Source organism: Aquarana catesbeiana, linkage group LG06 (assembly GCF_042186555.1).
Source record: "Aquarana catesbeiana isolate 2022-GZ linkage group LG06, ASM4218655v1, whole genome shotgun sequence".
NCBI classification, from domain to species: Eukaryota; Metazoa; Chordata; class Amphibia; order Anura; family Ranidae; genus Aquarana; species Aquarana catesbeiana.
In genome coordinates, this window is record NC_133329.1 from 321,807,984 (window position 1) to 321,835,919 (window position 27,936).

A 27,936-nucleotide genomic window follows, 5' to 3' on the forward strand; every position below is an offset into this window, starting at 1 on the left:
CACAAAGTGACACATAATTGTGACGTGAAAGGAAAATGATAAATGGTTTTCAATTTTTTTTTACAAATAAATATGTGAAAAGTGTGGCGTGCATTTCTATTCAGCCCCCTTTTCTCTGATACCCCTAACTAAAATCTAGTGGAACCATTTGCCTTCAGAAGTCACCTAATTAGTAAATACAGACCACCTGTGTGTAATGTAATCTCAATATAAATACAGCTGTTCTGTGAAACCTTAGTGAACAAACAGCATCATGAAGGCCAAGGAACACACCAGACAGGTCAGGAATAAAGTTGTAGAGAAGTTTAAAGCAGGGTTTGGTTATAAAAAATATTCCAAGCTTTAAACATCTCACAGAGCACTGTTCCATCCATCATCCGAAAATATAAAGAGTATGGCACAACTGCAAACCTACTAAGATATGGCCGTCCACCTAAACGGACATGCCGGGCAAGATTAATCAGAGAAGCAGCCAAGAGACCCATGGTAACTCTGGAGGAGCTGCAGAGATCTACAGCTCAGGTGGGAGAATCTGTCCACAGGACAACTATTAGTCGGGCACTCCACAAATCTGGCCTTTATGGAAGAGTAGCAAGAAGAAAGCCATTGTTGAAAGAAAGCCATAAGAAGTCCCATTTGCAGCTTGCGAGAAGCCATGTGGGGGACACAGGAAAGATGTGGAAGAAGGTGCTCTGGTCAGATGAGACCAAAATTTAACTTTTTGGCCTAAAAGCAAAACGCTATGGGGTTGATTTACTAAAGGCAAATACACGGTGCACTTTGCAAAGTGCAGTTGCACTCTGCAAGAGCAGTTGCAAAGTGCCCAGTCTATTTGACTTTAGTAAATTAACCCCTATGTGTGGTGGAAAACTAACACTACACATCACCCTGAATACATCATCCCCACCGTGAAACATGGTGGTGGCAGCATCATGTTGTATGGATGTTTTCTTCAGTAAGGACAGGCAAGCTGGTCATAGTTGATGGGAAGATGGATGGAGCCAAATACAGGGCAATCTTAGAAGAAAACCTGTTTGCATCTGCAAAAGACTTGAGACTGGGGTGAAGGTTCACCTTCCAGCAGGACAACGACCCTACACATACAGCCAGAGCTACAATGGACTGGTTTAGGTCAAAGCATATTCATGTGTTAGAATGGCCCAATCAAAGTCCACACATAAATCTAATTGAGAATCTGTGGCAAGACTTGAAAATTGCTGTTCACAGACGCTCTCCATCCAATCTGACAGAGCTTGAGGTATTTTGCAAAGAAGAATGGGCAAAAATGTCACTCTAGATGTGCAAAGCTGGTAGAGACATCCCCAAAAAGACTTGCAGCTGCAGCAAAAGGTGGTTCTACAAAGTATTAACTCGGGTGCTGAATACAAATGCACACCACACTTTTCAGATATTTGTAAAAGATTTTGAACACCATTTGTGAAAAATGAAGGGGTATGAATACTTCTTCATGGCACTGTGTGGTGCCGGAAGGGAGATCAATCTTTCTGCCGGCACAGTGAAAGAGAAGTGTGTAGGCACTTCTCTTATGGCAGAGCGGGTAAGATGGAGATCTTTCCCATGTTTCTGCTGGCACACAGAGCGAAAATGCTAAGGTGCATGGGGTGATTAGGGTGTGCCTAGGCGCATCTGGCACACCCTGTGTGCATGCCTATGGGCATTGCTATCCTGGGAGGAGCAACTGGTATTTTTCTGTAATTGTTGAAAATGTTCTTAGCCTGAACTAAGGAAACCACTGCAGCCACCTCACCTAAGCTGCACTTTAGTACATTTTTATTTTTGGGTTGGGTAAAACAGGTCTTGTACCTACCCAGCCTGTGATTATGCTGCTTCTCCCTCTCCCGGTCTGAGTGCTATTGTAATGGGACTCAAACCAATCGAATGCAAGCACTTACACTAGTTGCATTAAAAAGGAACTGATGTATGAGTGGATACATACATTAACTAGGTTATTTTGCCTGCCTTTCTGTTTTAACATGACACTTATGCTTTTAAGCAAACTCATTTAAATGACTTAGACTTCAGTTTTTAAGATGACAAAGCATGCTTGTTAAAAAAAAAAGTCTAAATATGGAACTATTACCTCTGCTCATCTAAAGACATGTGCAATAAGAGAAGCAGGTGCAGAGTGCTAGGGCTGAATGGAAAATCAGTCTCACATATCACACCCTTGTATTCACACTGCATAAATATTCAAGTCCGGAAAAAACAGTAAGCCACAAAGCCCAGTCTTCAGTAAACCACGTTATAACAGCAGATCTTCACCTCTCATTCTCCTCCCAACTATAGGAAGCACAGATTATGTAGACCTTTCTATTCCTGCGAGGTCTATCTGCATCTTCTAGCCATGTGTTAGATCATATGACTCAACGAGGCCCATTGTGAGCGCCTCAATAAAATGGTCATATACTGTATATGGGGCATGTCAAGTTCCATGTCAAGTTCCATATACTTATCTGCATGTGTAAGTTATTTTTGATGATATGTTTTACTTAACTTTGAAGAATAATTATTATTTTTTTTTTACCCTAACTTTTTCTACTATCACAACAGGGTGCCCCCTATGTGTATACCTTGGTATTAATTGATGCTCTTAATGGAGACACCAGGGTAAAGAAAAAAAAAAAGAGTGGAGGCATCAAAATATTTTTTCGTTATTTTATTACATTTTTTAAAATTGTATTTCAAAATAGTTTTCTCACTAAAAATTCATATATAAATAGCACATAGGTGTGAGGCTATACTTTTTCGTATGATAAATAACTTTTGAATACCTTTATCCCTGTTTTCTTGTATTCCGAATTTGTAATTTTTCTCAGGAATACTTTTGTTTCTACCATATGGAATGGAATGTTACAAAACCCACAAAATTTAAAGCTGAACTCCAGGCCCAAAGGCTTTCATTTTAATATACTCCTCAATAGCCACAAAGAAATCTACTTTGCAGGCACCGATTGCCATGGTAAACTTACATATTTTTTCCCTGAAATGCCTCCATGTAACAACTGCACTATTTTCTCCATGAGCTCATCCCCCACAGTTATTACCTTTTGTATCACTTGACCCTCCCTCCTAGATTGTAAGCTCTACCTAGCAGGGCCATCTAATTCCTACTGTATTGAATTGTATTGTAGCTGTACTTTCTGCCCTCATGTTGTACAATGCTGTGCTAAGTGTTGGCGCTATATAAATCCTGTAGAATAATAACAATATTATTACCTTGTTAAAGTAACAGTGACATTATCACTGTGCTGTACAGTGGGGGTTATTTATGAAAGGCAAATCCACTTTGCACAACAAGGCAAAGTGCACTTGGAAGTGCAGTCGCTGTAAATCTAATGCCCCGTACACATGGTCGGACATTGATCGGACATTCCGACAACAAAATCCATGGATTTTTTTCCACGTATGTTGGCTCAAACTTGTCTTGCATACACACGGTCACACAACGTTGTCGGAAAATCCGATCATTCTAAACGCGGTGACGTAAAACACGTACGTCGCGACTATAAACGGGGCAGTAGCCAATAGCTTTCGTCTCTTAATTTATTCTGAGCATGCGTGGCACTTTGTGCGTCGGATTTGTGTACACACGATTGGAATTTCAGACGACGGATTTTGTTGTCGGAAAATTTTATAGCAAGCTCTCAAACTTTGTGTGTGAGAAATTCCAATGGAAAATGTGTGATGGAGCCTACACACGGTCAGAATTTCCGACAACAAGGTCCTATCACACATTTTCCGACGGAAAATCCGACCGTGTGTACAGGGCATAAGGGGTAGATCGGAAATGAGGGGAAGGTCTGCTGATTTTATTATCCAATCATGTGCAAGCTAAAATGATGTTTTTTTATCTTCCTTGCATGTCGCCCTCGGATCTACAGTGACTGCACTTCCAAGTGTACTTTCAGTGCAATTTCAAGTGCACTTTGCACTTGTAGTTTGCACTTGTAGTGCAAAGTGGATTTGCCTTTAGTAAATAACCCCCATAGTCTGTGCACAGAACAGATCTGTGGGACAAACCCAACAGGTCCACCCACTACAGGTTGACTGCAGAAAACCTCAGGAAGGGGGAGATACAAGACCAGTTACCCTGCAGAAGGAGAGAGAGCAGCATTGACTGGTCTTAGTACAGGAAGGAGGCAAATTGTCACATTAAATTACTGCACAGATCAGGAAGAAATATACAAAGCACACCAAGATTCAAGTAAGGACACACTATTTGCTTATCCTGGAGCTCAGCTTTAAGGTGTAGGTCATAGGAGTGCACACAGAGTGTGCCAGGTGTGCCTGGGCACACCCTAATCACCTTGTGTGCATTAGCATTATCACTCTGGGTGCAGGCGGGGAGATGGGAAAGATCTTTCACTGCCCCGGCAGGGGATCAATGTGTTGGGGTCATATATATGTAGACACAAACACATGCATGTGTGTTTGAGCTTTGGGGTGCACACCCTAATGCAACAGACTGCACACACCTATGGTGTAGGTGGTAAATGTACTGATCTGTGCGATCAAACCTTTAATGAACTGAAAGCACCAATTTCTATTGCAGAAAACAGTATGGTAACAAGGGTGTTTTTGTGAACTGAGGCCAATGTCTTCAGTGCTAGGAATTATAATTGATGGCTCATGACTCAATAGAGATTGCAAACTAGAAACAGACAGTCCCTGCCTGCATAGTTGAAGTTACATTGAAGAGATCATATATCCGCAGAACACTGAGAAATAGGGATTCCCCAAGAGGTTAAGGATTCTGCTTTTCACTGTTTTCTGTATGGAATCACATGGGATGAGTAGAGCAAAGGCTTACTACGCTAAGTCATATGTTAACCCATTACACACAAAACATCAGCAAGTATTGATTCTTGCTCGCAAACCAATTGGGAGCCTTGCTATCAGCTGTCTGGAGGTGTTGGCATTTTGAGCCTAATTACACTTGTATTGATGAAGTGGTTCCTCTTTTTTGTTTTTGTTTTTTACTCTTTCTATTTTTATTAAACTTTCCATACCAATAAGATACAGAAAATACAAAATGAGAGAAAACAAATAGGGACTCAAGTAAAATACATTTTAAAACCAATTAGCAGATTGGAGCGGCTTGTCATGCGATTTGACAGGTCAAATCGCATGACAAGTTGCACCCTATTGCCAACAATGGCCATGTTCAAATCCGTGCGATGCCGACTTTGCGGTGCCACACCGGTATGAAAAAGTAGTTACTTTTGGCGATTTCGGGTGTGACTTGCATAGACATCTGTGCATGAAGCCACACAGATGTCTTCAAAATCACAAAGTCGCACTGACATGCGTTTTTCAAATTGTGCGATTTCAGATAAAGTTGCGCAATTTCAAAGCCAAACTCAATGTGAACGAAGGGTTAAAGTTGTAATAAACCCAAAACCAAAATATGTCATATATTGCAGCTTACCAATCATCAGATGTGGTGGCTGCATTTGTTTTCTTTTTTAAGTTTTTTACCCTCTGTTTTCACCTGGTAATCTGGCTAGTAACACACCTCTTGTATTAGAGTGTCTCCACTGTGGATGAAGGAGCACAGGGGGCACAGCAAACAGCAGCATTGTCAGTCGGGGGGGAGGGTAATGTTAAATGTAACTAATTGTCAAATACACTATTTACACTAGCCAAACTTTAGCTAACACTTTATAATTAGTTATAATAAACAATTTTTTACATTTTAGGATAAAGGTTTTACATGAATAAATAAAAGCTGAAAATTGAAAGCACCCCCGCAAGTGTTAATGGTTGTAAACCTCAGACGTGAAATTTGAACAAAGCATATCCCTCTATAGTGTGTGCTTATCTAAATCCAGAGCACTAAGTGTCATTTTTTTTCTCTGCTGCCTTGATCCTCTGCTGTCAGCATGAGCCACCTCTGACAAATTTTCCTGACACCAAGAGAAAAAAAGTGACAGGGGAGGGAGCACACAGCCTGTAATTGACAACCCCAGCTCTGTTTGCGCGTGCGATGTGAAGGGGGGCGTGTCCCTTCCCTCCAATCAGCTTTCAGTTCTCTTCACTGAGCTCTCCAGATTGTAATTTCAGATCCCTGCCCCCTGCTTTCTAGAAGCTCAGACAAGGTGCATGCATTCTCTACTTTGAACTGATGTAGAGAAGAAAAAACGGCAGATAAACAGGTACAACGTACGTAGGGGGATTTGTCTAATCTCTGTGTATCATCTGAGCCCAGTCACTTCACTGGGTATATGTAAGTGTTTACAACCACTTTAAATGGTTTGTTTCATTCCTGTAAACTGACACATCTGGAGGAGAACTTGTTCTTTTGAAAAACGAGACTTACTGGCCAGATCGCCAGTTGAAAATAGAAGAAAGGAAACCTAAAAAAGAAACTAATGTAGCCATATTTTCTAAGAATTGGTAAGCTGCAATATAATAAATGTTTGCTTTTGGATTTAATACCGCTATAGGGGTTGATCTTTTATCTCTCTATATATTTGCCAACTCCTTCCACTAATAATATGCACATACCCATATTACTACAATACTTCTTAACCCCATTTAATTCAAAGTAACATTTTTAGAACAACATGCATAACAGGAAAAAAAAATAAAAGGGGGGGGGGTGATTGAAAAAGGGGGAGGGTACCTTACTTCCCACCGGGAGAGAAAGAATCGCCCCTTACTTTATTTCCAGTTTACCTACGAATCTCACATTGAATCCTACAAACTTAAGCCCCCTTAAACACAGACGCCTCAACTAAGTGGAATCCACTTGCTCATCGGGGGGATCTCTCCACTGATCCCCACTGAGAAAGGCGGATGACAGGTCCGTGTCCCCTCCACTATGCAGAGCAGACATAGACATAGTCCTGCTCTCCTCTATGGGGCAATCAGATGGAAATAGACCACCTGTCCGTTTCCATCCGATGCCATCCGATCCCCCATAAGGATGAGGAATAGGACCACCATCCGTCTGTTATTGGTGGACAGGATCGGATCGGATGACGGCGGGTGTCAGAAGACACTGGTGAGTCCGCCAGAAAAACTGACAGGCAGACCTGATCGGACAGCCCGTGTGAAAGGGGACTAAGAATTTAAAATTCACATAAAGGTCCTAAAATCATCCATATGTATATAGGATCCATGGCAACTAGTTTGTTCTAAAAGGGAAGACCACTTGGATGATTCATTTCTAGTTAGAGTAAAGTAAAAAGAAATCTTGAAATCAGAATAGTTGGTTCGACCACGAACGATCTGCCTCAAGCCCATGGATCATGAGGTTGGATGGGGCCCAGCAGCAATCACCCCAGTGTCATAGTAGACAATATGAGAAATTCACATATAATCCAGAGCATAGTTATATTTCCAACATGACAGGGCATTACTAGATGCCCTCCATTCACTCACAGAAATCAATGCTACGATTTCTTATTTATTTCTGAAGGAAATTTTATCATATGTCCATCGCAATGTCATGATAAAATGTCATGATAAAATGTCATGATAAAATGTCATGATAAAATGTCATGATAAAAGTATGCACATATTGAAATTGTCTTGTATCTGGATCCCAAGGATTTTCCCTGCTTCAGCTCTTTGTATACACAGCCTTCCAATTTTCTAATATAATTGAGATGTCCTTACTGGGGTCATACGTTGTCTGCTACACAAGAACAGATGATTGAATAAACATTTGAGAATTGTAATTATTCTTCAGGAAAACTGAGGTGAACAGTGATGATCGGAGTAAAGAACTCCTGTGAATGAGAGGCGTAATATATCATTATCACCTAATGTTATCACTTTATCTCTTGGGAAATAGATGTTGCTATTGAGAGAAGTAGATCAACCCAAATTAACACTTGATAATGATCCTGCTATAATCATACTTAGGTGGAAAACAATTAAAAGTGCATGGAAGGTGCAGTGTTGTGGTGTGCTTACTTATACTTAAGCCAGCCATTGATGGATCGAAATTGGGCCGTTTCAGCAGGATCTACGGTCAGGCTGGTTGTACTGAAATCGATCTATTGATTGACTTCAGTAAAATTTGCCTTTTTAGGTTTATATATAGCCGATAGCAGTGATCAGTGTCACCACCTCCCATGCTCTCCTCCAGGATTTCTCCAGGACTTCTCCCATCCTTTGGAATTCCCCACCCCAATCTGTCTGACTGTCCCCTAATCTATCCATCTTTAGACGATCCCAGAAAACCCTTCTCTTTAAAGAAGCCTATCCTGCTTCTAACTAAAGCCGCGTACACACGGGCAGACTTTTCGACTGGACTGGTGCAACAGAACGAATCCGTCGGACAATTCGACCGTGTGGGCTTCATCAGACCTTCAGCGGACTTTTTCTGTCGAAAATCAGACGGACTTTAGATTTAGAATATGTTTCAAATCTTTCTTTCTCGGATTCGAGTCCGGTCAAAAAATCAGTTCGTCTGTATGCTAGTTCGATGGACAAAAAAGGACGCAAGGGCAGCTATTGGCTACTGGCTATCAACTTCCTTATTCTAGTCCCTTCATACGTCATCACGTTCATACCAACAGACTTTCGAACTGACTTTAGTCCGTTTGTGTGTAGGCAAGTCCGGTCGTTCGAACGTCCGTCGGAAAGACCGTAGGACCTTTGATGCTGAAAAGTCCGCCCGTGTGTACATGGCATTACACTGTTTTACTTCCTCCATCAGCTCATCCCCCACAGCTACTACCTTTTGTGTCAATTGACCCTTCCTTTTTAGATTGTAAGCTCTAATGAGCAGGGCCCTCTGATTCCTCTTGTACCAAATTGTAATGTAACTGTAATGTCTGCCTTTATTTTGTTAAGCGCTGCGCAAACTGTTGGCGCTATATAAATCCTGTATAATAATAATATTCTGACGACAGGGAAAGCTCCCGCTGTCAGAACACAATAGCGCAGCGGGAGGGATTCCCCCATCAACACTGACCCAACCCAAGGTTAAAGGAAAGAAATTTGCATAATGTATGGACAGCCTTAATGTAATCCTACAGGTTATGAATTGATAACAAAGCATTGTTAGTGAATGAATAATAGATATATTACATATTGTCTACTTATTGTCTAGAATAACCAGCCTTGCGTGCTATTTCTTTTTGTCTGTTGTATGAGTTTTTGTGTTGTATAAAAAGCTTTCAATAAAAAGATATATGAGAAAACTTTTGCACTAGCAGCCCAATCCTCCTCTTCTTGGGTCCCCTGGCAGCACTCCTGGCTCCTCCACTTCTTGGTGTGCCACTATAGGATGTTGCATCCTATCACACCCGTTCCCTCACTACAGGATTTGATTGACAGCAGCAGCAGCTGATGGCTCTTGCTGTTGCCTCTCTGTCATGTAAGGAGAAAAAAAACGGATAGAGACGCTGCTTTTGGGCATAGCACTGGACCGAGAATGGGCTCAGGTAAGTATGGGGGGCTTGGGGGGGGGGGGTAACCTGTGCACAGAAGGTTCTTTACCTTAATGCAGGGAATGCATTACGATAAAAAAACCTTCCACCTTTTCATCCACTTTGAAGTGGTATTGGAGTAAAAAATAGTTTTTCCTATATCAGATAAAAATAGTGAAATTCACATGCGTTTGATGTTTTTTTTTTTTTTTTTTTTTTTTCCTATCGTCCCATGGCCTGCTTGACGCCCCCTGAGTCTCCATTAGCATTGTGCTCCTGATCTGTACACATGGCTTGATTTACTAAAACAGGACAGTGCAAAATATGGTGCAGCTCTGCAAAGAAACCGATCAGCTTCCAGTTTTTTTTTGTCAAAGCTTAATTGAACAAGCTGAAATTAGAAGCTGATTGGCTTCTGCTGCAGGGCTGCACCAGATTTTGCACTCTCCAGATTTAGTAAATCAACTCCACTAAGTTTACATACAGTCGCTCAGAGTATACAGCCAGCAGGAGAGGGACACAGAGAGGAAAAGCCATGCCTCTTCTCCTCCTGCACAACAGGCTATGTTTGTGGAACTCTGAGCACCTGCATGTAGACTGGGAGTACAAAGTGGGAGCGTGCACACAATTGAGACTCATCCCAGCGTCATGGGGACACAGAAAGAATGGGCATCAAGCAGCACCCTGACCCCTCTACACCCCAGATATCCCCCCAGCGCTCTGACCCCTCTACACCCTAGATATCCCCCCAGCACTCTGGTCCCTCTATACCCCAGATATCCCCCAAGCACCCTGACCCCTCTACACCCCAGAAATCCCCCCAGCACTGTGACCCCTGTAAACCCAAGATATCCCCCCAGCACTCTGACCCCTCTACACCCCAGATATCCCCCCATCACTCTGAGCCCTCTACATCCCAGATATCCCCCCAGTACTCTGACCCCTCTATACCCCAGATATCCCCCAAGCACCCTGACCCCTCTACATCCTAGATATCCCCCCAGCACTCTGGCCCTTCTACACAATAGATATCCCCCCAGCACTCTGACCCCTCTACACCCTAGCTATTCCCCCCAGCACTGTTACCATATTCCATAAGATACCCCTTGTATTGTGACCCCACTACATTCGTGATACCCCCTACACTGTGGCCCTCTACATCCCTGATACCTCTAGCATTATAGTCACCCAAGCTACCCTCAAGCATTGCTACACCCTATACACCCCAGATCCGCCCTCAGCATTGTTTCCCCCCATACACCCTTGATATCCCCCAGCACCATTATCCCATCCATGTAGTACCCCTTTTTTCAGTGGAGATACAGTGCATGTAAACTTTTGGCCACCTCCAGCACTGAACTCACCTATACCAATCAAGCAGGCAGAAGGAGGGGCGGAGCATCTCTCCGGCATTCAAAGCACTTTGGTCAGCTGGGCTCATCATGACACCATCCACAATGCTACTTCCGCAGGCGGGCTCTCACTGCTGCTCACTCAGCAGCTCCCACTCCAGCTCCTACCCGCAGCCTTCGAGTCCTGAGCATTCAAGCTGCACGGGGCGGGGTCAGAGCATCACTGGCGCTCTGGCCCTGCCCCTCCCTGCTGGCTGTGAAATAATAGGCATCGTTCTTCACAGCACGGCACACCGCTGCCAGCCTGCCTCCCCTGTGCATCCATCACTCTCAGTGTCATCATGGGGTCCCCAATAATGGGGCAGCATGGGCTCAAGGACCAACTGCTTTGGGGAAAGTGCAGGGGCCCCCCATGCAGGCAGTGCCCAGGTGTGCCCACTCATTAAGACAGCCCTGCTAGGTATAACCCCTTCTACTCCCACCATGACTTAGTTTTGTTGAAAAGCAGTACTAAGAGTGCAATCATAGACACAGAGGGTTGGGACCTGCGTCCGTCAAAGAACTTCTCAGATATTGATTTTACAGTATGTATAAAAAACACATTTTTTTGATCATTGAAGGACACCAAATTCAGAGGCTGCTGGGACGTCCAAAGACAGCCCAACTGTGCAGCAGCAGTTGCAGCTTCATGGCCATTAAAAACAATCCGTACGCTGCAGCTAGTGCATCAAAACTGTAACATGCTTTCTACAATATCTGTAGAGTGTAATTTTTACATTTCTTGTTCCATCCCACCCGTAAATATGCTTAGGAAAGTTTGGGCCATCCTGGGTGTTATGAAAAATTGGATAACCCCATTTTGTCAATTAGAAACTTAATACCAATATACTCTATAGTAAGCTAAAAATTATTGAGATTTAGTTTATATCCTTCTGAGCAATAAAAAAAAATAACGTCTAGGAGGTAGGGTCAAATAATGAAATGCAGACTGTATTAGGTAAATAAATGTCTTGCTTGCACAGCTAAAGCATTCTAAAGAAAAGATCCACAGTAGGTATTAAACAGATCTTCCGACATGCAAGTGCTTCCCATGTTTAAAAGTGCTTGTTCTTTTTATTGACCACTAACACGGTTTGATTGCCACAAGCAATGTGCAAACCAGTTGCATCACGCTGTGCATGTCGTCCTTAGAAGACCTAGAAGATATTTTTTCTGAACTAGGCGTTACTATGTAAATATGAACACTCAGTCACAGGACTACCCAAGAAAAAAAATACAGCATTAGAGCTTAAAAGTTTTGACAATTTACAATCATTTATTTTTTTAACTTGCACTAGGAACTAATATCTGTAATCTGACTGCATTTTGCAACGTCCTTTTTCCCTAATGCATGTTAATGTATTTTAATGTACAACTGACTATCAATCAAATAATGATCTTTCTTTAGTCCTGGTTCCCTTTGGTATGAAAATTTCAGCTCTCTAGACTTGGATGACCAAAACAAAGGAAATTCAAAGGAAATTAATACAAAGGAAATGTGTTTTTGTACAATGCGCCCTTAGTGTGAAATATTCAGGAAATATTAAGTAGATCTAAAATCTAATAAATACACAGGAACAAAATATCATGACATTCAGCGCCTGAACTTTTCCCATCTTTTCTCCTGTTTGTTGATGTTTATAAAAAAAACATGATTAATTAAATATATGAAGTGTGGGAATGTGGGAACCTATGGACTTTGTAAGTAAGGCAAAGTTACTTACTTCTCCATCATTCATGTAAACATAAACTCTCCCCTCTTCTCGAACTGTGCTTTGCATTGGTGCTCCAACCAGTAAATCTGAAAGTCCATCGCCATTGAGATCCACAGCACACACAGATGCTCCAAAGTATGAACCAAGCTATTAGGGAAAGAAAATACTTAGAATTAGACTTTTCTTTAGCTAATTCTACACAAACATCTTTATCACAGATCTGCAATTGCCTTCCAACTGTCATTTGCATCATTTAGAGAATGCAGGTGCAAGGCAAAGAAGGATGTTATGTTACTGACCAACTATCGCTAGTTTCAAAATATGTTAAATACATTCCTTAACATTCCTTAACATCAAACATACAGAATCTCAATTAGCTTTAACATGTTAATGTCATTTCAAATATTTCCAACATGTTTACATTTGTATTAAAATAATAACAGATTATCCTGCTACAAAGTTCCTTGTTCAAGAACTCTCTCTTATGAAAGGTGCAGTAACCCAGTCACGTGCATCTTTGGTTGCGTCTGATATATATAATTTTCACCCAAAATTATCAATTAATTAATAATTGCCAACAGGTAAAGATTTTGAAATCACTGATGATGTGCTGATGTCAGAATGATAACCCAATTTTTCATAAATTGAACCTGGAGAGTAGACTGCTTAAGTGCAGCAATGCCTGCATGAAAAACCAACCTTCTCAGAAGATGAGCTATGTTTCTTGTATGCATAGGAAGACAATCTTATGTTTCCCGTATGCAGCAAAATAAACTGATTTTAATGTGTAGCTGCAGTTACAACCCCAATTCCAAAAGTTTATGTAAAATCTACAAAAACCAGAATGTAATGATCTGCAAATCTCATAAATCCATATTTTATTCACAATAGAAATAGAAAACATATCAAATGTTTAAACTGAGAAAATGTCCCATTTTAAGAATAAAATAAGGAAATTTATGGCAGCAACAGATGTTAAAAAAGTTAGGACATGGCCATGTTTACGACAGTGTGGCATCCCCTCTTCTTTTAACAACACTCTGTAAATGTCTGGTAACTGAGGAGCCCAGTTGCTGGAGTTTTGGGAGAGGAATGTTGTCCCATTCTTGCCTGATTTAAGATTCTAACTGCTTAACAGTCCTAGTTCAGCTTTGTCGTATTTTTCGATTCAATATGCGCCAACATTTTTTCAACTGGTGAAAGATCTGAACTGCAGGTAGACCAGTTAAGCACCTAGACTGATCTACTATAAAAAGACCTTCTGGCTTGTTATCAGTGCTCAGTTCAAAAGCCTACATCTATGATGGTGAGGTGCATTAGGGCATATGGAATAGGCGGCTTGCACAAGGCGCTCCTATCCAGACAACATCTTTTTCAGGGAAGGACTTTCATATTTCAGCAGGACAATGCTAAACTGCATCTATAACAGCATTTCTTCATAGTAGAAGAGTCCAGGTGCTTTACTATCCTGCCTGCAGCCCAGACCTTTCACCAAAAACATTTTGGTGCATATTGAAATGAAAAATAGGATTAAGACAACCTAGGACTGTAAAGCAGTTAGAATCTTACATCAAGCAAGAATGGGACAACATTCCTCACCCAGAACTCCAGCAACTGGTCTCCTCAGTTCCTTAGTTCCCAGACATTTACAGAGTGTTGGTAAAAGAAGAGGGGATGCTACACATGGCCCTGTCCCAACTTTTTAAGACGTGTTGCTGCCATCAATTTCAAAATTACTGTACTTATTTTTTTCTTAAAATGCTACATTTTCTCAGTTTAAACATTTGATATGTTTTCTTTTTTCTAGTGAATAAAATATGGGTTTATAAAATTAGCAAATCATTGCATTCTGTTTTTACATAGAAGCCCAACTTTTTTAGTACTGGGGTTGTATTTTAATGGTAGTAAACTGCCTCCTGCACATTTCAGCTTCCTGCTTGTACTGTATTCTTGTCATTTGTTTACAGTGCTCCTTAAAACCCAGCTGCTCCGTCGCCCTCCCCCCACCTTTCTATTACAGACATCCCAAGTCTCCCTTGAGGTGCGGGAGTCTCCCGCATTTCAGCTGCGGTTCCCTGACATCCGCAAGTGCCGCACGATATCCTGGCTGCAGGAATGATCCTGGGAGTGTGCACTGCACCCGGGCGCTGAAGCTTAAGTGGAGTCCTTCCCTCCCTCCTCCTCGTTTGTGGCACACACAGCGGCGATCTCCTGCTGTGTCATGGACCTGGGGGTCTGAATTGTTCGGTGGCGCTATAAGAAAGTCCCGCCTCCTAGACTGGCTTCTGTGATAGACGGTACACTGATCAAATGGGTGACTGAATCAGTGTGACGTGTGTCATAGGAGTCGGTCTATGAGGCGGGACTTTCTTACAGCGGTCTGGGTGGACAATTCAAATCCAAGCTCAGTGGGAGATCGTGATCCAGGTACTGATAGGCTGCATTTGCTGGGCACTGCACTGGTGGGCTGGATTTGGTGGGTACTGCACTGGTGGGCTGCATTTGGTGAGCACTGCATTGGTGGGCTGCATTTGGTGGACACTGCATTGCTAGGCTGCATTCGGTGGGCACTGCACTGATGGGCTGCATTTGGTGGGCAATGCATTGGTGGGCTGCAATTGGTGAGCACTGCACTGATAGGCTGCATTTGGTGGGCAGTGCACTGGAAGGGCTGCATTTGATGGGCACTGGTAGGCTGCATTTGGTGGGCACTGATAAGCCTGCATTTGATGGGCACTGATAAGGCTGCATTTAGTGGGCACTGATGAGGCTGCATTTGGTTGGCGCTGATGAGGCTGCATTTGGTGGGCACTGATAAGCTGCATTTGATGGGCACTGATGAGGCGGGCACTGTCAGCCCCCCCTCTGTCTCTCAGCCCCCCCTTTCTCTGTCAGTCCCCCCTCTCTCTGAGCCCCTGTCTCTCTCAGCCCCCCATCTCTCTGTCAGTTGCCCCCTTCTCTCTCAGCCCCCCCTACCTGTTTCAAGCAGAAACACTGCACATACTGACTCCTACCACCATGTCCACTTGAAATCACTGAAGTGGCCATGGTGGTTAGAGTGAGCATCTGTATACTGATTCCATTTAATTTGATCATCCTCTAGTTGTGTAAAATTGGTGGTAGTTAATTAGTTTTTGCAGGTTGGGATGTCTGCTATCAGCAAACCAAATGATAAGCTGCCTCACCAGCAAATAGGAAGGGCAGGGGGAGGGGAGGGGAGTGATCGAGGGCAGACCTTAGATAAACAGAAGACCTAAAGCCCTCTTAGAATATAAAGTGAGCCTACCAGTTCATTTAAATGTAGAAACTCATAGCAGGCAAAATACAATCAGGAATTGTACATGGATAAACAAATTGAGTGGGTTCATTGGAAGAATACATTTCTAATACCCAGTTAAGTTAAAAGACTCACGTTTTTCTTTAACTGTGGTTTGTTAGAAAAACTCAAACAAGTAACAAAAGAAGGAACTGGGAAGAACCAAAACCAGCTCACATGACCACAGATGTAACAAATCGGAAAAAAAAAAACACACACCTGTTTACCTTCAGCTTCAAACTGCATAATCAGCATCTTTTCCTCCATTGCAAAGACAAAGACCTGGGAAACACAAAGCCAATAAATATCATTTAGCACATTTAAGTGTAATCCTTGTTTGTCTCTGGTTTAGTAATGGAAATTGTGCAATACTTTTAACAAAGCATTATCAAGATAGAAACAGAAGTAACATTTGTAAATATGTTGCATCACCAATACTGCTAAGATATATGAACAGATCACTTTGTGTCTGTTAACCAACAGACCATATATGTTGTGTCAAGAATACTTAGTTAATATGTTTACAATGTGGTTCTTTTGTAGGTTCTAATTTAATTTGCATTTCCACCCTTCGAGTTATCTGCGATGATGGAAGACAATAAGAATTAAAGTATATGTTACTCTAAATAACTGTTCACATATGTATATTTTTTAAATCCTCTATCATATTCATGTACTTTTTCCATCTGAAATACCTGATTAATCCTGCCAGTCACCTTTCTTCCTTGTTGTAAACTGACCACACAAAGCACAGAAGATGACCTGGGTTGGGTGATCAGTTTTCATCCTTTGGCTGGCCATTCAGGGGTACAGGACATTGTGCAGATACACAGCATGCCTGTATTGGATAGTTTGCTCAGCCACCACACCCTCCCCCCCTCCCAATCAAAGCCTGCCTCTGGCACCCCCCCTCCCAGTCATAGCCTGCCCCTTAAACATGCACCCTGCTCAAGCATAGCCTGTTATCAGATTGCTGCGGGGGGGGGGGGGGGGTACAGGTTGGACCTAATCACTAAACTTAGGAAGCCCCTAGCAGCATGGGAAAGCGTAGTACATGTACTTTGTCCCACGATGGGCAGAACTGTCCAAGAAAAAAATGTAATGATAGTTTTTTTTTCAATAGCCACCAGGACAGTACTGGTGGCCATCAACCAAACAGCATTAACTTCTTCAAGTGTAACAAAGTGTCTGGACTGTATGTAGGCTTGCTGCAATGATGATATTTTAATATCAATTATCAGAATTCAAAATACTGCTATTTTCTTGAGAGGTTTTCACAACTATCACACTTCCAGCTACACATAGTTTAGGCTTCACGACTGCATGGCAACTATTTTTACCGTCCTAGAGTAGATTTTTTATGCTACATCACTGAGAGTGCCAGTTTAGGTGAAAATATAATAGTTCATCTACACTATACTGTGGGGAATCTCATACTTTCAAGCTACTTAAAATTCTTTTTCGAGGTTAAAACCCAACAGTACAAAACTTCCTTTTTTTAGCTGCAGTTTCTCCCGGATGTGATTTAATTTTATATATATATATATATATATATATATATATATATATATATATATATATATATATATATATATATTTTTTTTTTTTTTTTTAATTTTTTTTTTTAATAGAAGAAAATGTCAGCATTCCATGTAGTAAGTTTATCATGTATAATAGTGAATCATAGTCCATCATTGCACTGCACTCTGACAGACCGATGTATTGGAAAGAAGCTGTGAGTGTGTGTGGGTGGGCAGAGGAAGGAGCAGCACAGAGTGTGAGGGGACAGCAGAACAGAGAGGGGAGGAGAGAAGCTGGCTGCCCATTACCAGGCTACATATACCATGTTCTTGGATGTATAACCACCCTTATGGAGAAGACACTTCCGTGAAGGCTCCTAGGACCTCATCCCCTGCTGGCTACCAAGGCTTTCCCTCTATTGCCGGTGGGCAATACAAGCTGGTTTGACCCATGGAACGTATGCTGTTTTGGGTTCAAACTTTCTGGTAAGCCTCCATTCACTCTGGTGGTGGTATCTTCACAATTTTCCATTCATATACATATGACACTTTCGTGAAGGCTCCTAGGACTTTATCCCTGGCTGGTTACCAAGGCTTTCTCCTCATTGCTGGTGGGCAATACAAGCTGGTTTGACCCATAGAGCGTATGCTGTTTTGGGTTCAAACTTTCCAGTAGGCCTCCATTCACTTCGGTGGCGGTATTTTCACAATTTTCCATTTTTATGCACATGGTGACCATAATGGCTTCATGCAATGATGGACTATGATTCACTATTATACATGATGGACATTTAAAAAATATTAGAGACCTTCAATTTTATTTTTACTTTATTTTCTACGTATATTTAACTCTTTAGCGCTACACTTTGTTACACTTGTCATTTATAGCAAAATTTCTATTTGTTGTGTTAGCTGCTTACATGATTGAGTAAGCGCAAAGTTATTTTTGTCTTTTTGCATGTAGTAAGTTTGGTGACAAAGCTTTAATAAAGAGGGCCAGCATGTCCTAAAATATTGGATCTTTGGCATGTGCTTGTGGGAAAATTATGTAAATTTACTGTGTGGAGGTCTGGCCTTTTTCTCTATCTGTTCCTGATGGTGCTACCATTGGCCATGTACCCAAAGTGCACCGAGGTTCCTGAGGAGGGGTTTGAACTAAGAAGCTAAGCTCATTATCCTAGCTTGAGTTGCTCCTAGAGAGGGACTACAGAGAACAATGTAAACCTCCTAAAGCGGCCATTGTAGGTTTAGACAAAGGGGTCAGGACGCGCTGCGATATCTACATCCCACAGTCATTTATCCTCTTCATGCTGCCCATGCCTGCGCATTCAATGCCCAGTAATTCCTATGGGTCATTTCCTAAGCGTCTAAACATCGCCTACTGTCTTGGCCACGTAGCCGATGTGGTACAGCAAAAGGATGGACCGAGAAGTAGGGATGTAACAATGAATTAGGACACAGCTGAAAGAAACCAGTAACTATGAAGCTGGGGCGGGGAAGGGAGGGGCAATAGATTAGTTATGGTTGTGTGGATAGGCCAACAGGGTACAAATACAATTTGTGAAAATGTATTTACCCTTTAAAGCAGCCCTGTCATCATCAGTAGTGAGCATCTTCTTCCTTGACCTAGATGCCAGCCCAGACATGCACACACTGGGTTCACACTGTTGCGAATTGGATGCAGCTTTCCCCGCATCCAATTTGCATACCAGGAGATTGTGTCCAACTCTCTATGGAGCCAGTTCACACATCTCCGTAGCGGCTCCGGTGTGAATTGCAGAGGAGTCCTGTGTGTCTTTTGGTCCTTTTCGGGTCCAAATTCAGCCAGAAATTTGAGCTGAAATTGGACCTGAAACCGTGGTTGCTGTGACCTGGAGCATGCTGCAGTATGAACTCAGCCTAAAGCCAATACTAATCCATATACCTAAATTAGGCTTGCTTTCAGCCTCCTAAAATCCCCTGCACAGTAGAGGTTAGACTGGGAAATGGATGGGCAGCACTATGAGTCTGAGAGATGGATGAGCAGCTCTAGGAGTCTATCAGGTGTACTGCATGCACATGGACTAACAAGGAACCTACTGATAGGAGGATAGATAGTGGATAGTGTAGAGTTTATCAAGCTTGCGGCAGGAAGGTAATTTAGCTGTATTGCTCTAACTGCCAGCTCACCAACTTTGCTGTTTTCTCTAGTAAATATGTGTAAATTTCAGGACTGACTGGACAGAAGCAAAAATCCTTTAGCAGGTAAAACAGATTAATCGTATGTATTTCACCCTGTACTGGGCAGGTTTGCCTTAGCTTTATGGGGTTCCTTTGAAACATATATTTTTCTTCAATATTACATACTGTTTTAACTGTTATATAGTGAATTCCTCCACCTATCTTCTATACAACCAATCAACCAACATGCAACATTTGTATGGAACAGTTTAAGGCCTCATGCACACTAGATGTTTTTACAGCTGCTCCTAGGGGCGTCAGGCATTTATTTTTCCTGGCTTTAAACGCTGTGACCATGCACACATAAGCTTTTAGCAGCGTTTAGTGGCAGCAGCTTTTAGAGGCAGAAAACAAAAACCCACTGCCAGTGCATCCAGGAGCAGCAGACTTTGGGCAGAAAAAATGCTTGACGCTGCTAAACAATGCTAAAAGCTGCTAAATGCACCTAAAAGCTAGCATCTGAGCAGTAATTCTTTTCAATGGCCAGAATAAATGACTTATTCTTGCCAATTAAATTAATTAACACCCAAAAGCGTGATGCCTGTAAAAGCTCCTAAAAGCTTCTAAAAGCTTTAGACACTTTTACAAGTATTGGGAATTTTTTCTGCAAAAATGCTGCTGGCCTCTAGGAGAGTTAAATAAATGTCTTGTGTGCATAAGGCCTAACAGCAGCAGAGAACCGTACATCTCACTAATCTTTGCATCAGGGTAAAGTAGCATGACACATTCTGAGAATGTTTAAGATATTGAAAGTTTACTCCTCAACTGTCTTGAGTTTCATTAATTGTTTGAAAAATTACCACACTTAACCGTTTGACCTTGATTAGAAACCCCTTTAGAAGGTACACCGTTTAGTGGTTTGAACTAATGTCCTTATCCTGTGGGTAACATTTCCTTTACAGCCACAACTATTGAAGTTAATTTCTGAATGTTTTTAAAAGATAGGCACAGAGTGCTATAGGCAGCCGTGTAACTGTTTTGTACAAAACTGGCACTCAATTATTTTGTAGCTAAAAATATTTGAAAGCAACCATGCCAGTTAAAAAAATTATGTCCACAAAGTTTTTCCTGCAAAAAAAAAAAATGTAAATGTGTTTATAAAAATTACACTTTTGATAGCAGCCATCAGCTTTGTCCCCTGGTGACCCCTATGTCAACTACTGTGTCCTGCAGTGACATGGGGTTCAGTGGGAGAAACCTCTAAGCATCACAGAAGAAATAAGAGATAGGATATTAAAACTTCTAGTTGTACTGGTGTTTCAGCAGGTTTCAGGGGAACATTTTGGCATTCAACAGTGTGGACAGTAGAAGAGGTCACAGCACAGTGGCTAAGCCGTCAGCACTCCTGCCTGGCAGAACTAGGGTCATCATCAAATCCCAACCACGGCACTACCTGCCTGGAGTTTGCATGTTTTCCCTGTGCCGGCATGGGTTCTGGGTTCTCCAGTTTCCTCCCACAAAGTATTAAACACGCTAACTGAAATGTATTTATTACTTGGCACAAAATACTTTATTGGTAATGACAGTTTCAAGAAGCCTCCTGTATGGGGAAACTAGTCGCATGCATTGCTCAGGTGTGATTTTGACCCATTCTTCCACACAAACAGTCTTCAAATCTTGAAGGTTCCGTGGGCCTCTTCTATGAACCATGACCTTTAGTTCTTTCCATTAATTTTCTATTGGATTCAAGTTAGGGGATTGGCTGGGCCATTCTAGCAGCTTTATTTTCTTTCTTTGAAACCAATAGAGAGTTTCCTTGTCTTTGTGTTTGGGATCATTGCCTTGTTGAAATGTCCACCCTCATTTCATCTTCATTATCCTGCTAGATGGCAGCAAATTTTTTATCAAGAATGTCTTGGTACATTTTTTCATTCATCGTTTCTTCAATGATATGAAGTTTGCCAGTACCATATGCTGAAAAACAGCCCCAATCCATGAGGTTCCCACCTCCAAACTTCACTGTTGGTATGGGGGTGTTTTTGGTGTAATTTGCAGTGCCATTGACCTCCAAACATGGTATGTATTATGGCATTCAAAGAGTTCAATTTTGGTCTCATACGACCAGACTTTCCTCTCCCAGTATTTCACAGACTTATCTAAATGTTGTTCAGCAAACTTTAATCGAGCTTCAACATGCTTTTTTTCAGCAATGGAGTGTTGCGTGGTGAACAAGCATGCAGGCATTGGTGATTGAGTGCATTATTTAGTTTTCTTTGAAACAATTGTATCTGCTAATTCCAGGTCTTTCTGAAGCTCTCCACTGGTGGTCCTTGGCTCTTGGACAACTCTTCTCATAATTCCTTTCACTCCTCTGTCAGAAATCTAGCGAGGTGCACCTAGTCATGGCCTGTTTATAGTGAAATTATGTTTTTTCCACTTCAGGATTATAGCCAACAGTGCTCACTGGAACATTTAGAAGTTTAGAAATCCTTCTGTAACCAATGCCATCAGTATGTTTTGCAACAATAAGGTTGCAAAAGTCTTGAGAGAGCTCTTTGCTTTTACCCATCATGAGATGTTTCTTGTGTGATGCCTTGGTAAGGGAGACACCTTTTTATAGGCCATCAGTTGAGACTGAAGCAACAGGTATTAATTTGCACTGACAAGGGGCAGGATTGCTTTCTAATTACTGATAGATTTCAGCTGATGTCTTGGCTTTCCGTGCCTTTTTGCACCTCCCTTTCTTCATGTGTTCAATACTTTTTCCCTGTGTCATTCCATTTTATTACACATAACTTAATTTCTGGACTTATTTGTTTTGGTTTCTTTGTATGTATGGATTGCATGGGTTGCTACTGACATGTGGTGAAAATTTCATGTCAATAGCACCTTTAGAAATATATTTACCTAGAAAAATAGTGACATGTCCCATACTTATTTTACCCGCTGTAAAGCACAAACATGTAAAGCACTGCATAGATTGATGGTGCTATATAAGTACCTTTAATAAATAAGAGTTAGATTATTTAAGGCCTCATTCACATGAGGCGGACTCTGTTTCTACGGAGCCCGCCTCGGTCCGCTGGCTCAGCGGGAGATCTGTCAGTTGATCTCCGCTGAGCCGGCGGATGACAGGTCCCTCTCTGCTCACTGAGCGGGGAGGGGCTTGTCAGGCGCCGCTGCCGCCTATGGAGGGATCGAATGAAAACGGACAGCATGTCCGTTTTCATCAGATCTCACCCGATCCAATCCGCCAGCAACGGACCTGGACGTAGGGCCATCTCGCCCGATCCGCCAGCAACGGACCTGGACGTAGGGCCATCCCTACGTCTCCGCTGACATCCGACGCTCCATAGGCTAACATGGAGCGCCCGTTCAGGTCCGCCGTCAAAACTAACAGGCGGACCTGAACGGTCCAATCGTATGAAAGGGGCCTTAGGGTTGTATTAATAATATCTGTTTACCAAAGGTGCCTGTAAGATTGCAATCTTCCTCCAAATGGGAGATTTTTCTTTCTTAAAATTTAATAAAAAGATTGAAATATAAAACTTTTAAGAGGAGGGTTAGGGGGAACATATTTATTTTTTACATAAAAGTTCACCCATTTACACTTTGTTGTTCTTGTGGATTGCAATAATCTATTTGTTCTAATGTGCATTCCATCAAGTGCTAATGTGCGTTGTGCTAAGCGTACATGAAGGTATCAAAAGCAGATATGCAGCTTTTTTTACTGACATAGCGCACCACAACACACGATAGTGTGTTGCCGTGCATTGCGGTGCACTGTAACACGTGTATTACATCTACATTGCTCTAGCGCTTTGGGATCCCATTCAACATAAATAGCACTGAAACACAATAATATACACTATATTGTCAAGAGTATTGGCACGCCTGCCTTTACACACACATGAACTTTAAAGGCATCCCAGTCTTAGTCTGTAGGGCTCAATATTGAGTTAGCCCACCCTTTGCAGCTATAACAGCTTCAACTCTTCTATGAAGACTGTCCACATGGTTTAGGAGTGTGTCTATGGGAATGTTTTACCATACTTCCAGAAGCGCATTTGTGAGGTCAGGCACTGATGTTGGACGAGAAGGCCTGGCTCGCAGTCTCCGCTCTAATTTATCCCAAAGGTGTTCTATCTGGTTGAGGTGCAGGTCAATCAAGTTCCTCCACCCCAAACTTGCTCAGCCATGTCTTTATGGTCCCTGCTTTGTGCACTAGTGTGCAGTCATGCTGGAACAGGAAGGGGCCATCCTCAAACTGTTCCCACAAAGTTGGGAGCATGAAATTGTCCAAAATATTTTGGTATGCTGACGCCTTAAGAGTTCCTTTCACTGGAAATAAGGGGCCAAGCCCAACCCCTGAAAAACAACCCCACACCATAATCCCCCCTCCACCAAATGATTTGGACCAGTGCACAAAGCAAGGTCCATAAAGACATGGATGAGAGAGTTTGGGGTGGAGGAATGGGGTGGGGCAGTTGGAGGAAGCCCCCGGGGCCCTAAAGAATGTAATGATTTTGGGCAATTGCCCAGTTTGCCCACCCCAAGTGCTGGCCCTGCTGTTTTGGCTGTGGTCACTATGAAAATGTCAGTTGCCACACTATTATGTTGACATTGTGGCTTCAATATTTTGAGTTGCCGAGCCAGAGCACACACATTTATTGAGAGAGTCAGAGTAAAGGTCTGATCTGCATATTTATTGCAGGCTAGTCACCCAAAGTCCTACAGCAAGAGGCTCAGCATTACAGTCAGGCAACTAGCATTTTAAGAATGAAAACCTTCTCAGCTGCTCTCAGAAAAAGTCTCCTTTAAGTATGTATGTTGGCTCATTTAAGATTGTGGTACTACTTGGCCTTAGGTTCTGAAAAAAGATATATTGATTTATAGGCATAGCAAAATGATAGACATTTTCTTACCTTACCAATCTGTTCTTGTTGTGGAGCCCCTGCTATAATGTCATTGCTGTTAGGTGCTAGAAAATGCCCAGCTCCGACTGCGTAACCTAACAAAATGAATGTTGGCAGATTAGTGTTTTATCAGTAAAATAGTTACCGGATGGCAGTGCCATAGTACGATACTGTATTAACCATAATATTAAAGACAGCATATCAAAAACTACTCAACAAAGGAAATATCTAATTATATGCCATATCAACATTAACTATTGAATTTTGAAATTCCTGGGGGGCATCAGCAGACCACTCTATACGCTCAATACAATAATGCAGAGAACAGCGCTGACAGTGACACTCCCTGCATCAGTGATGGCTGGTATTTTTTTTTTTATGGGGGGGGCGGAAAACAAACCCCCCCCGGCGGCCAGGCTCCTCCTGGCACTAGGCGTCCTATAGGATCACCTGACGTTTTGGCCAATCCTGAAATGGGCTTTAGACCCGCTTCCTGATTGGCGGGGAGGATATTTAGTGTGAAAGTAGTGAATATTCATTCGCTAGTATCATACAACTGGGTGGGCTTCAAAAAACACCCCCCCCCCCATTGGAATCCATAGTCCGGCGCCCTGATATGTAGATCAGTGGGCTGGACACATGGATGGGGGGTGGCACCCATGCGCCCTCTATGAACGGGCCGCCACTGCCCTGCATCACTAAGGATTGCCAAGTGCGAAAAAGAGGTGAAGAGCTGTGTCATGTGACTGCAGCCTAGTGCAAGGAGGATTCTTCAAGCTACTAAAACTGTTGTTAATGAATCACTAAATTGCATAATTATAAAAAATTTGCAGAGCACACTAGGAAACTGAATATACATTTGTTCTGTGTGAATGGGGGAAAAATCAAATGTTCCTAGGCTATTATCTCTTCAGATCAAATGTTCTTTTATAGAGTGAATCATAAAATACCTCATTATGGCTACTAGACGAAAGTGCAGATCATAGTAATAAGTATTTATTTACTATGATCGTCAGCTATATCTGGTGGCCATAATGTAGTCATTTCATGATTCACGCTATAAAGAACATTCGACCTTGAGAGAAAATATCCTAATAACATTAAATTTTGCCCCCATTCACACAGAACGAATGTACATGCAGTTTCACAGGACAAATAATTCTACAAGAGTAATAATTGATCGCTAAACAGGTAGAACAAATGTCTCTCTATATTGTTAGCTACACAAATAACATGTGGTAGCATGTAGTAGCAATCAATCGAAACAACTGCAGCATTGTGTGATTATGGATGATTGATTTCTACGGCTTGCCACTTGTATAGTTTACACAGTAAGGACCCATGAGCTTAGTGGTTGATTGTTACAATACATTAATTGCTAACAATTTCAGTAGCATGATTTACCTACTATAAACTACCTTTGTAGCTCTAGTATTAGATGAAAATCTAAAACTAAAATAAAAATACTATTAACACTTAAGTAACGAGCATAAGTGTTTGGCTTACCAGCAGCATTGCCTGAAAAGCAGCCAGCAGGTCTACCCCCCTGACACCAGATGCTGGCAGTGCACATTTACTGGCACAAACAGCTAGTACGATCATTTTACATGCATCAGGGGATGGCAATACACAGCATAACAAACACTCAATTTAAATGCCCTATATTGTTAAGACGGTCCAGATGGCAGGTCAGATTAAAGATTAATTAAAGACAACGTAGATCTGAATTAGAAATTGCTGATATCAAAACTGAATACAAAACTGTTCGATGGGAAGTTTAACGTATAAAAAAAGAAACCACATCCTTTGTCTCCTTAGTAGTAGCACATGCAAGAATGCCTGAGTGAGTCGCATCAAAACTTCCTGTCTGCTTTTTTTTTAAGCCAGTTAGAGGAACATGCAGCATTATCTGATACTCAGCAATTACACTGTCTTCACTGATGACATGGTAAATGTTATAAACATTGGGGGATTTAATATAGCTGCTGCACCGCTTTTCTAGCGTTAATCGCTCTTGGTAATGTATCGTGGCAAATTCATCTGCAACACGTTTAGTTCTGACAGCACCTTGTGCACCTAATTCAAATCCATCTAAAATGCACCACTTTTACACTTTGTTGCAATAAATGTGATACTTTTACATTGTGCCGCAATGATTGCGCCAAATAAAAAAGTGGAGCTAATTACGACCAAGCTCTCTTTTGGTATACAGAGAGAAAAACTGGCCCAGATTTTGCAAAAAGTTTCTCACATGCATTCTAAAAGTGACGCAGCATGAGTCAAATTCAAATACAAGTTCTAGACAGGTACATGAATTTGGCACGTTCTTCGCCAGTTTGAGAATGCATGAGAGGCACTTTCACAAAATCTGTCTGCACAGTCTTTATGATTTCCAAGGAATGACTGTAATTTAAGGCCGAACTCTGGGATAAGCAAATAAAGAGGCAGATGTATTCTTATTTGAATCTTGGTGTGCTTTGTGTACTTCGTCACATTTGTGCAGTAATCTAGCATACAATTTTGCCTATGTGCAGTAACTTCCTGTGATAAAGACCAATCACTGCTGTTTGTTCAGGGTAACTCGTCTTTTATCTGCCCCTCTTGTAGTTTGTAGTTTTCTGCAGACAGCCTGTAATGGGTGGTCTGCTGGGTCCCTGTCAAAGTTCTGCTCTCTTTACGGGCTATGTGCAGCACAGTAATGAAGTTTACAACTTTTACAAGGTGGGTAAAAGTAGTAGTTTCAAATGTATTTGGTGCTATTCTGCAAATAGTTAGTGACAATGTCTGGAAATGTTGTGGCTTTTAAATGATGCACAGCTGGTATTAAAAGAGACCCTGTCCAATAGAAAGTCCCTAAAATAGAAGAGCTCTTACATTCAACTCTCCAGCAGACTAATGCCCCGTACACACGGTCGGACATTGATCGGACATTCCGACAACAAAATCCTAGGATTTTTTCCGACGGATGTTGGCTCAAACTTGTCTTGCATACACACGGTCACACAAAGTTGTCGGAAAATCCGATCATTCTGAACGCGGTGACGTAAAACACGTACGTCGGGACTATAAACAGGGCAGCAGCCAATAGCTTTCATCTCTTTATTTATTCTGAGCATGCGTGGCACTTTGTGTGTCAGATTTCTGTACACAGGATCGGAAATTCCGACAACAGATTTTGCTGTCGGAAAATTTTATAGCCTGCTCTCAAACTTTGTGTGTCGGAAAATCCGATGGAAAATGTGTGATGGAGCCTACACACGGTCGGAATTTCCGACAACAAGGTCCTATCACACATTTTCCGTCTAAAAATCCGACCGTGTGTACGGGGCATAAGTCTCTAGCCTCCCCTCCATTCCAGCACTGTAGCCTTCCCATGACCATAACATTCAAATATCCCAGCAATGTGGAATGCCTGTGCCCCCCCCGCCATGTTCACTATGTGTGTGCCTATGTCCATACTCCAGCCACTATGTCACTTAAAGCGGAGCTCCACCCAAAAGGGGAATAGGCT

General features: G+C 42.0%; 1 protein-coding gene across 1 annotated transcript in view; it reads right to left on the reverse strand.

The window, feature by feature from the left end:
• The window catches only part of ITGA4 (integrin subunit alpha 4), a 247,713-nt gene that overhangs the window by 130,885 nt on the left and 88,892 nt on the right, over nt 1–27,936 (reverse strand). Inside the window, exons 7-9 of the mRNA XM_073633746.1 lie at nt 24,435–24,520; nt 16,049–16,111; nt 12,523–12,660 (exon numbers count right to left, since the gene is read on the reverse strand). Of these exons, the coding sequence (XP_073489847.1) occupies nt 12,523–12,660; nt 16,049–16,111; nt 24,435–24,520 (287 nt within the window). The remainder of the gene's footprint in view (nt 1–12,522; nt 12,661–16,048; nt 16,112–24,434; nt 24,521–27,936) is intronic.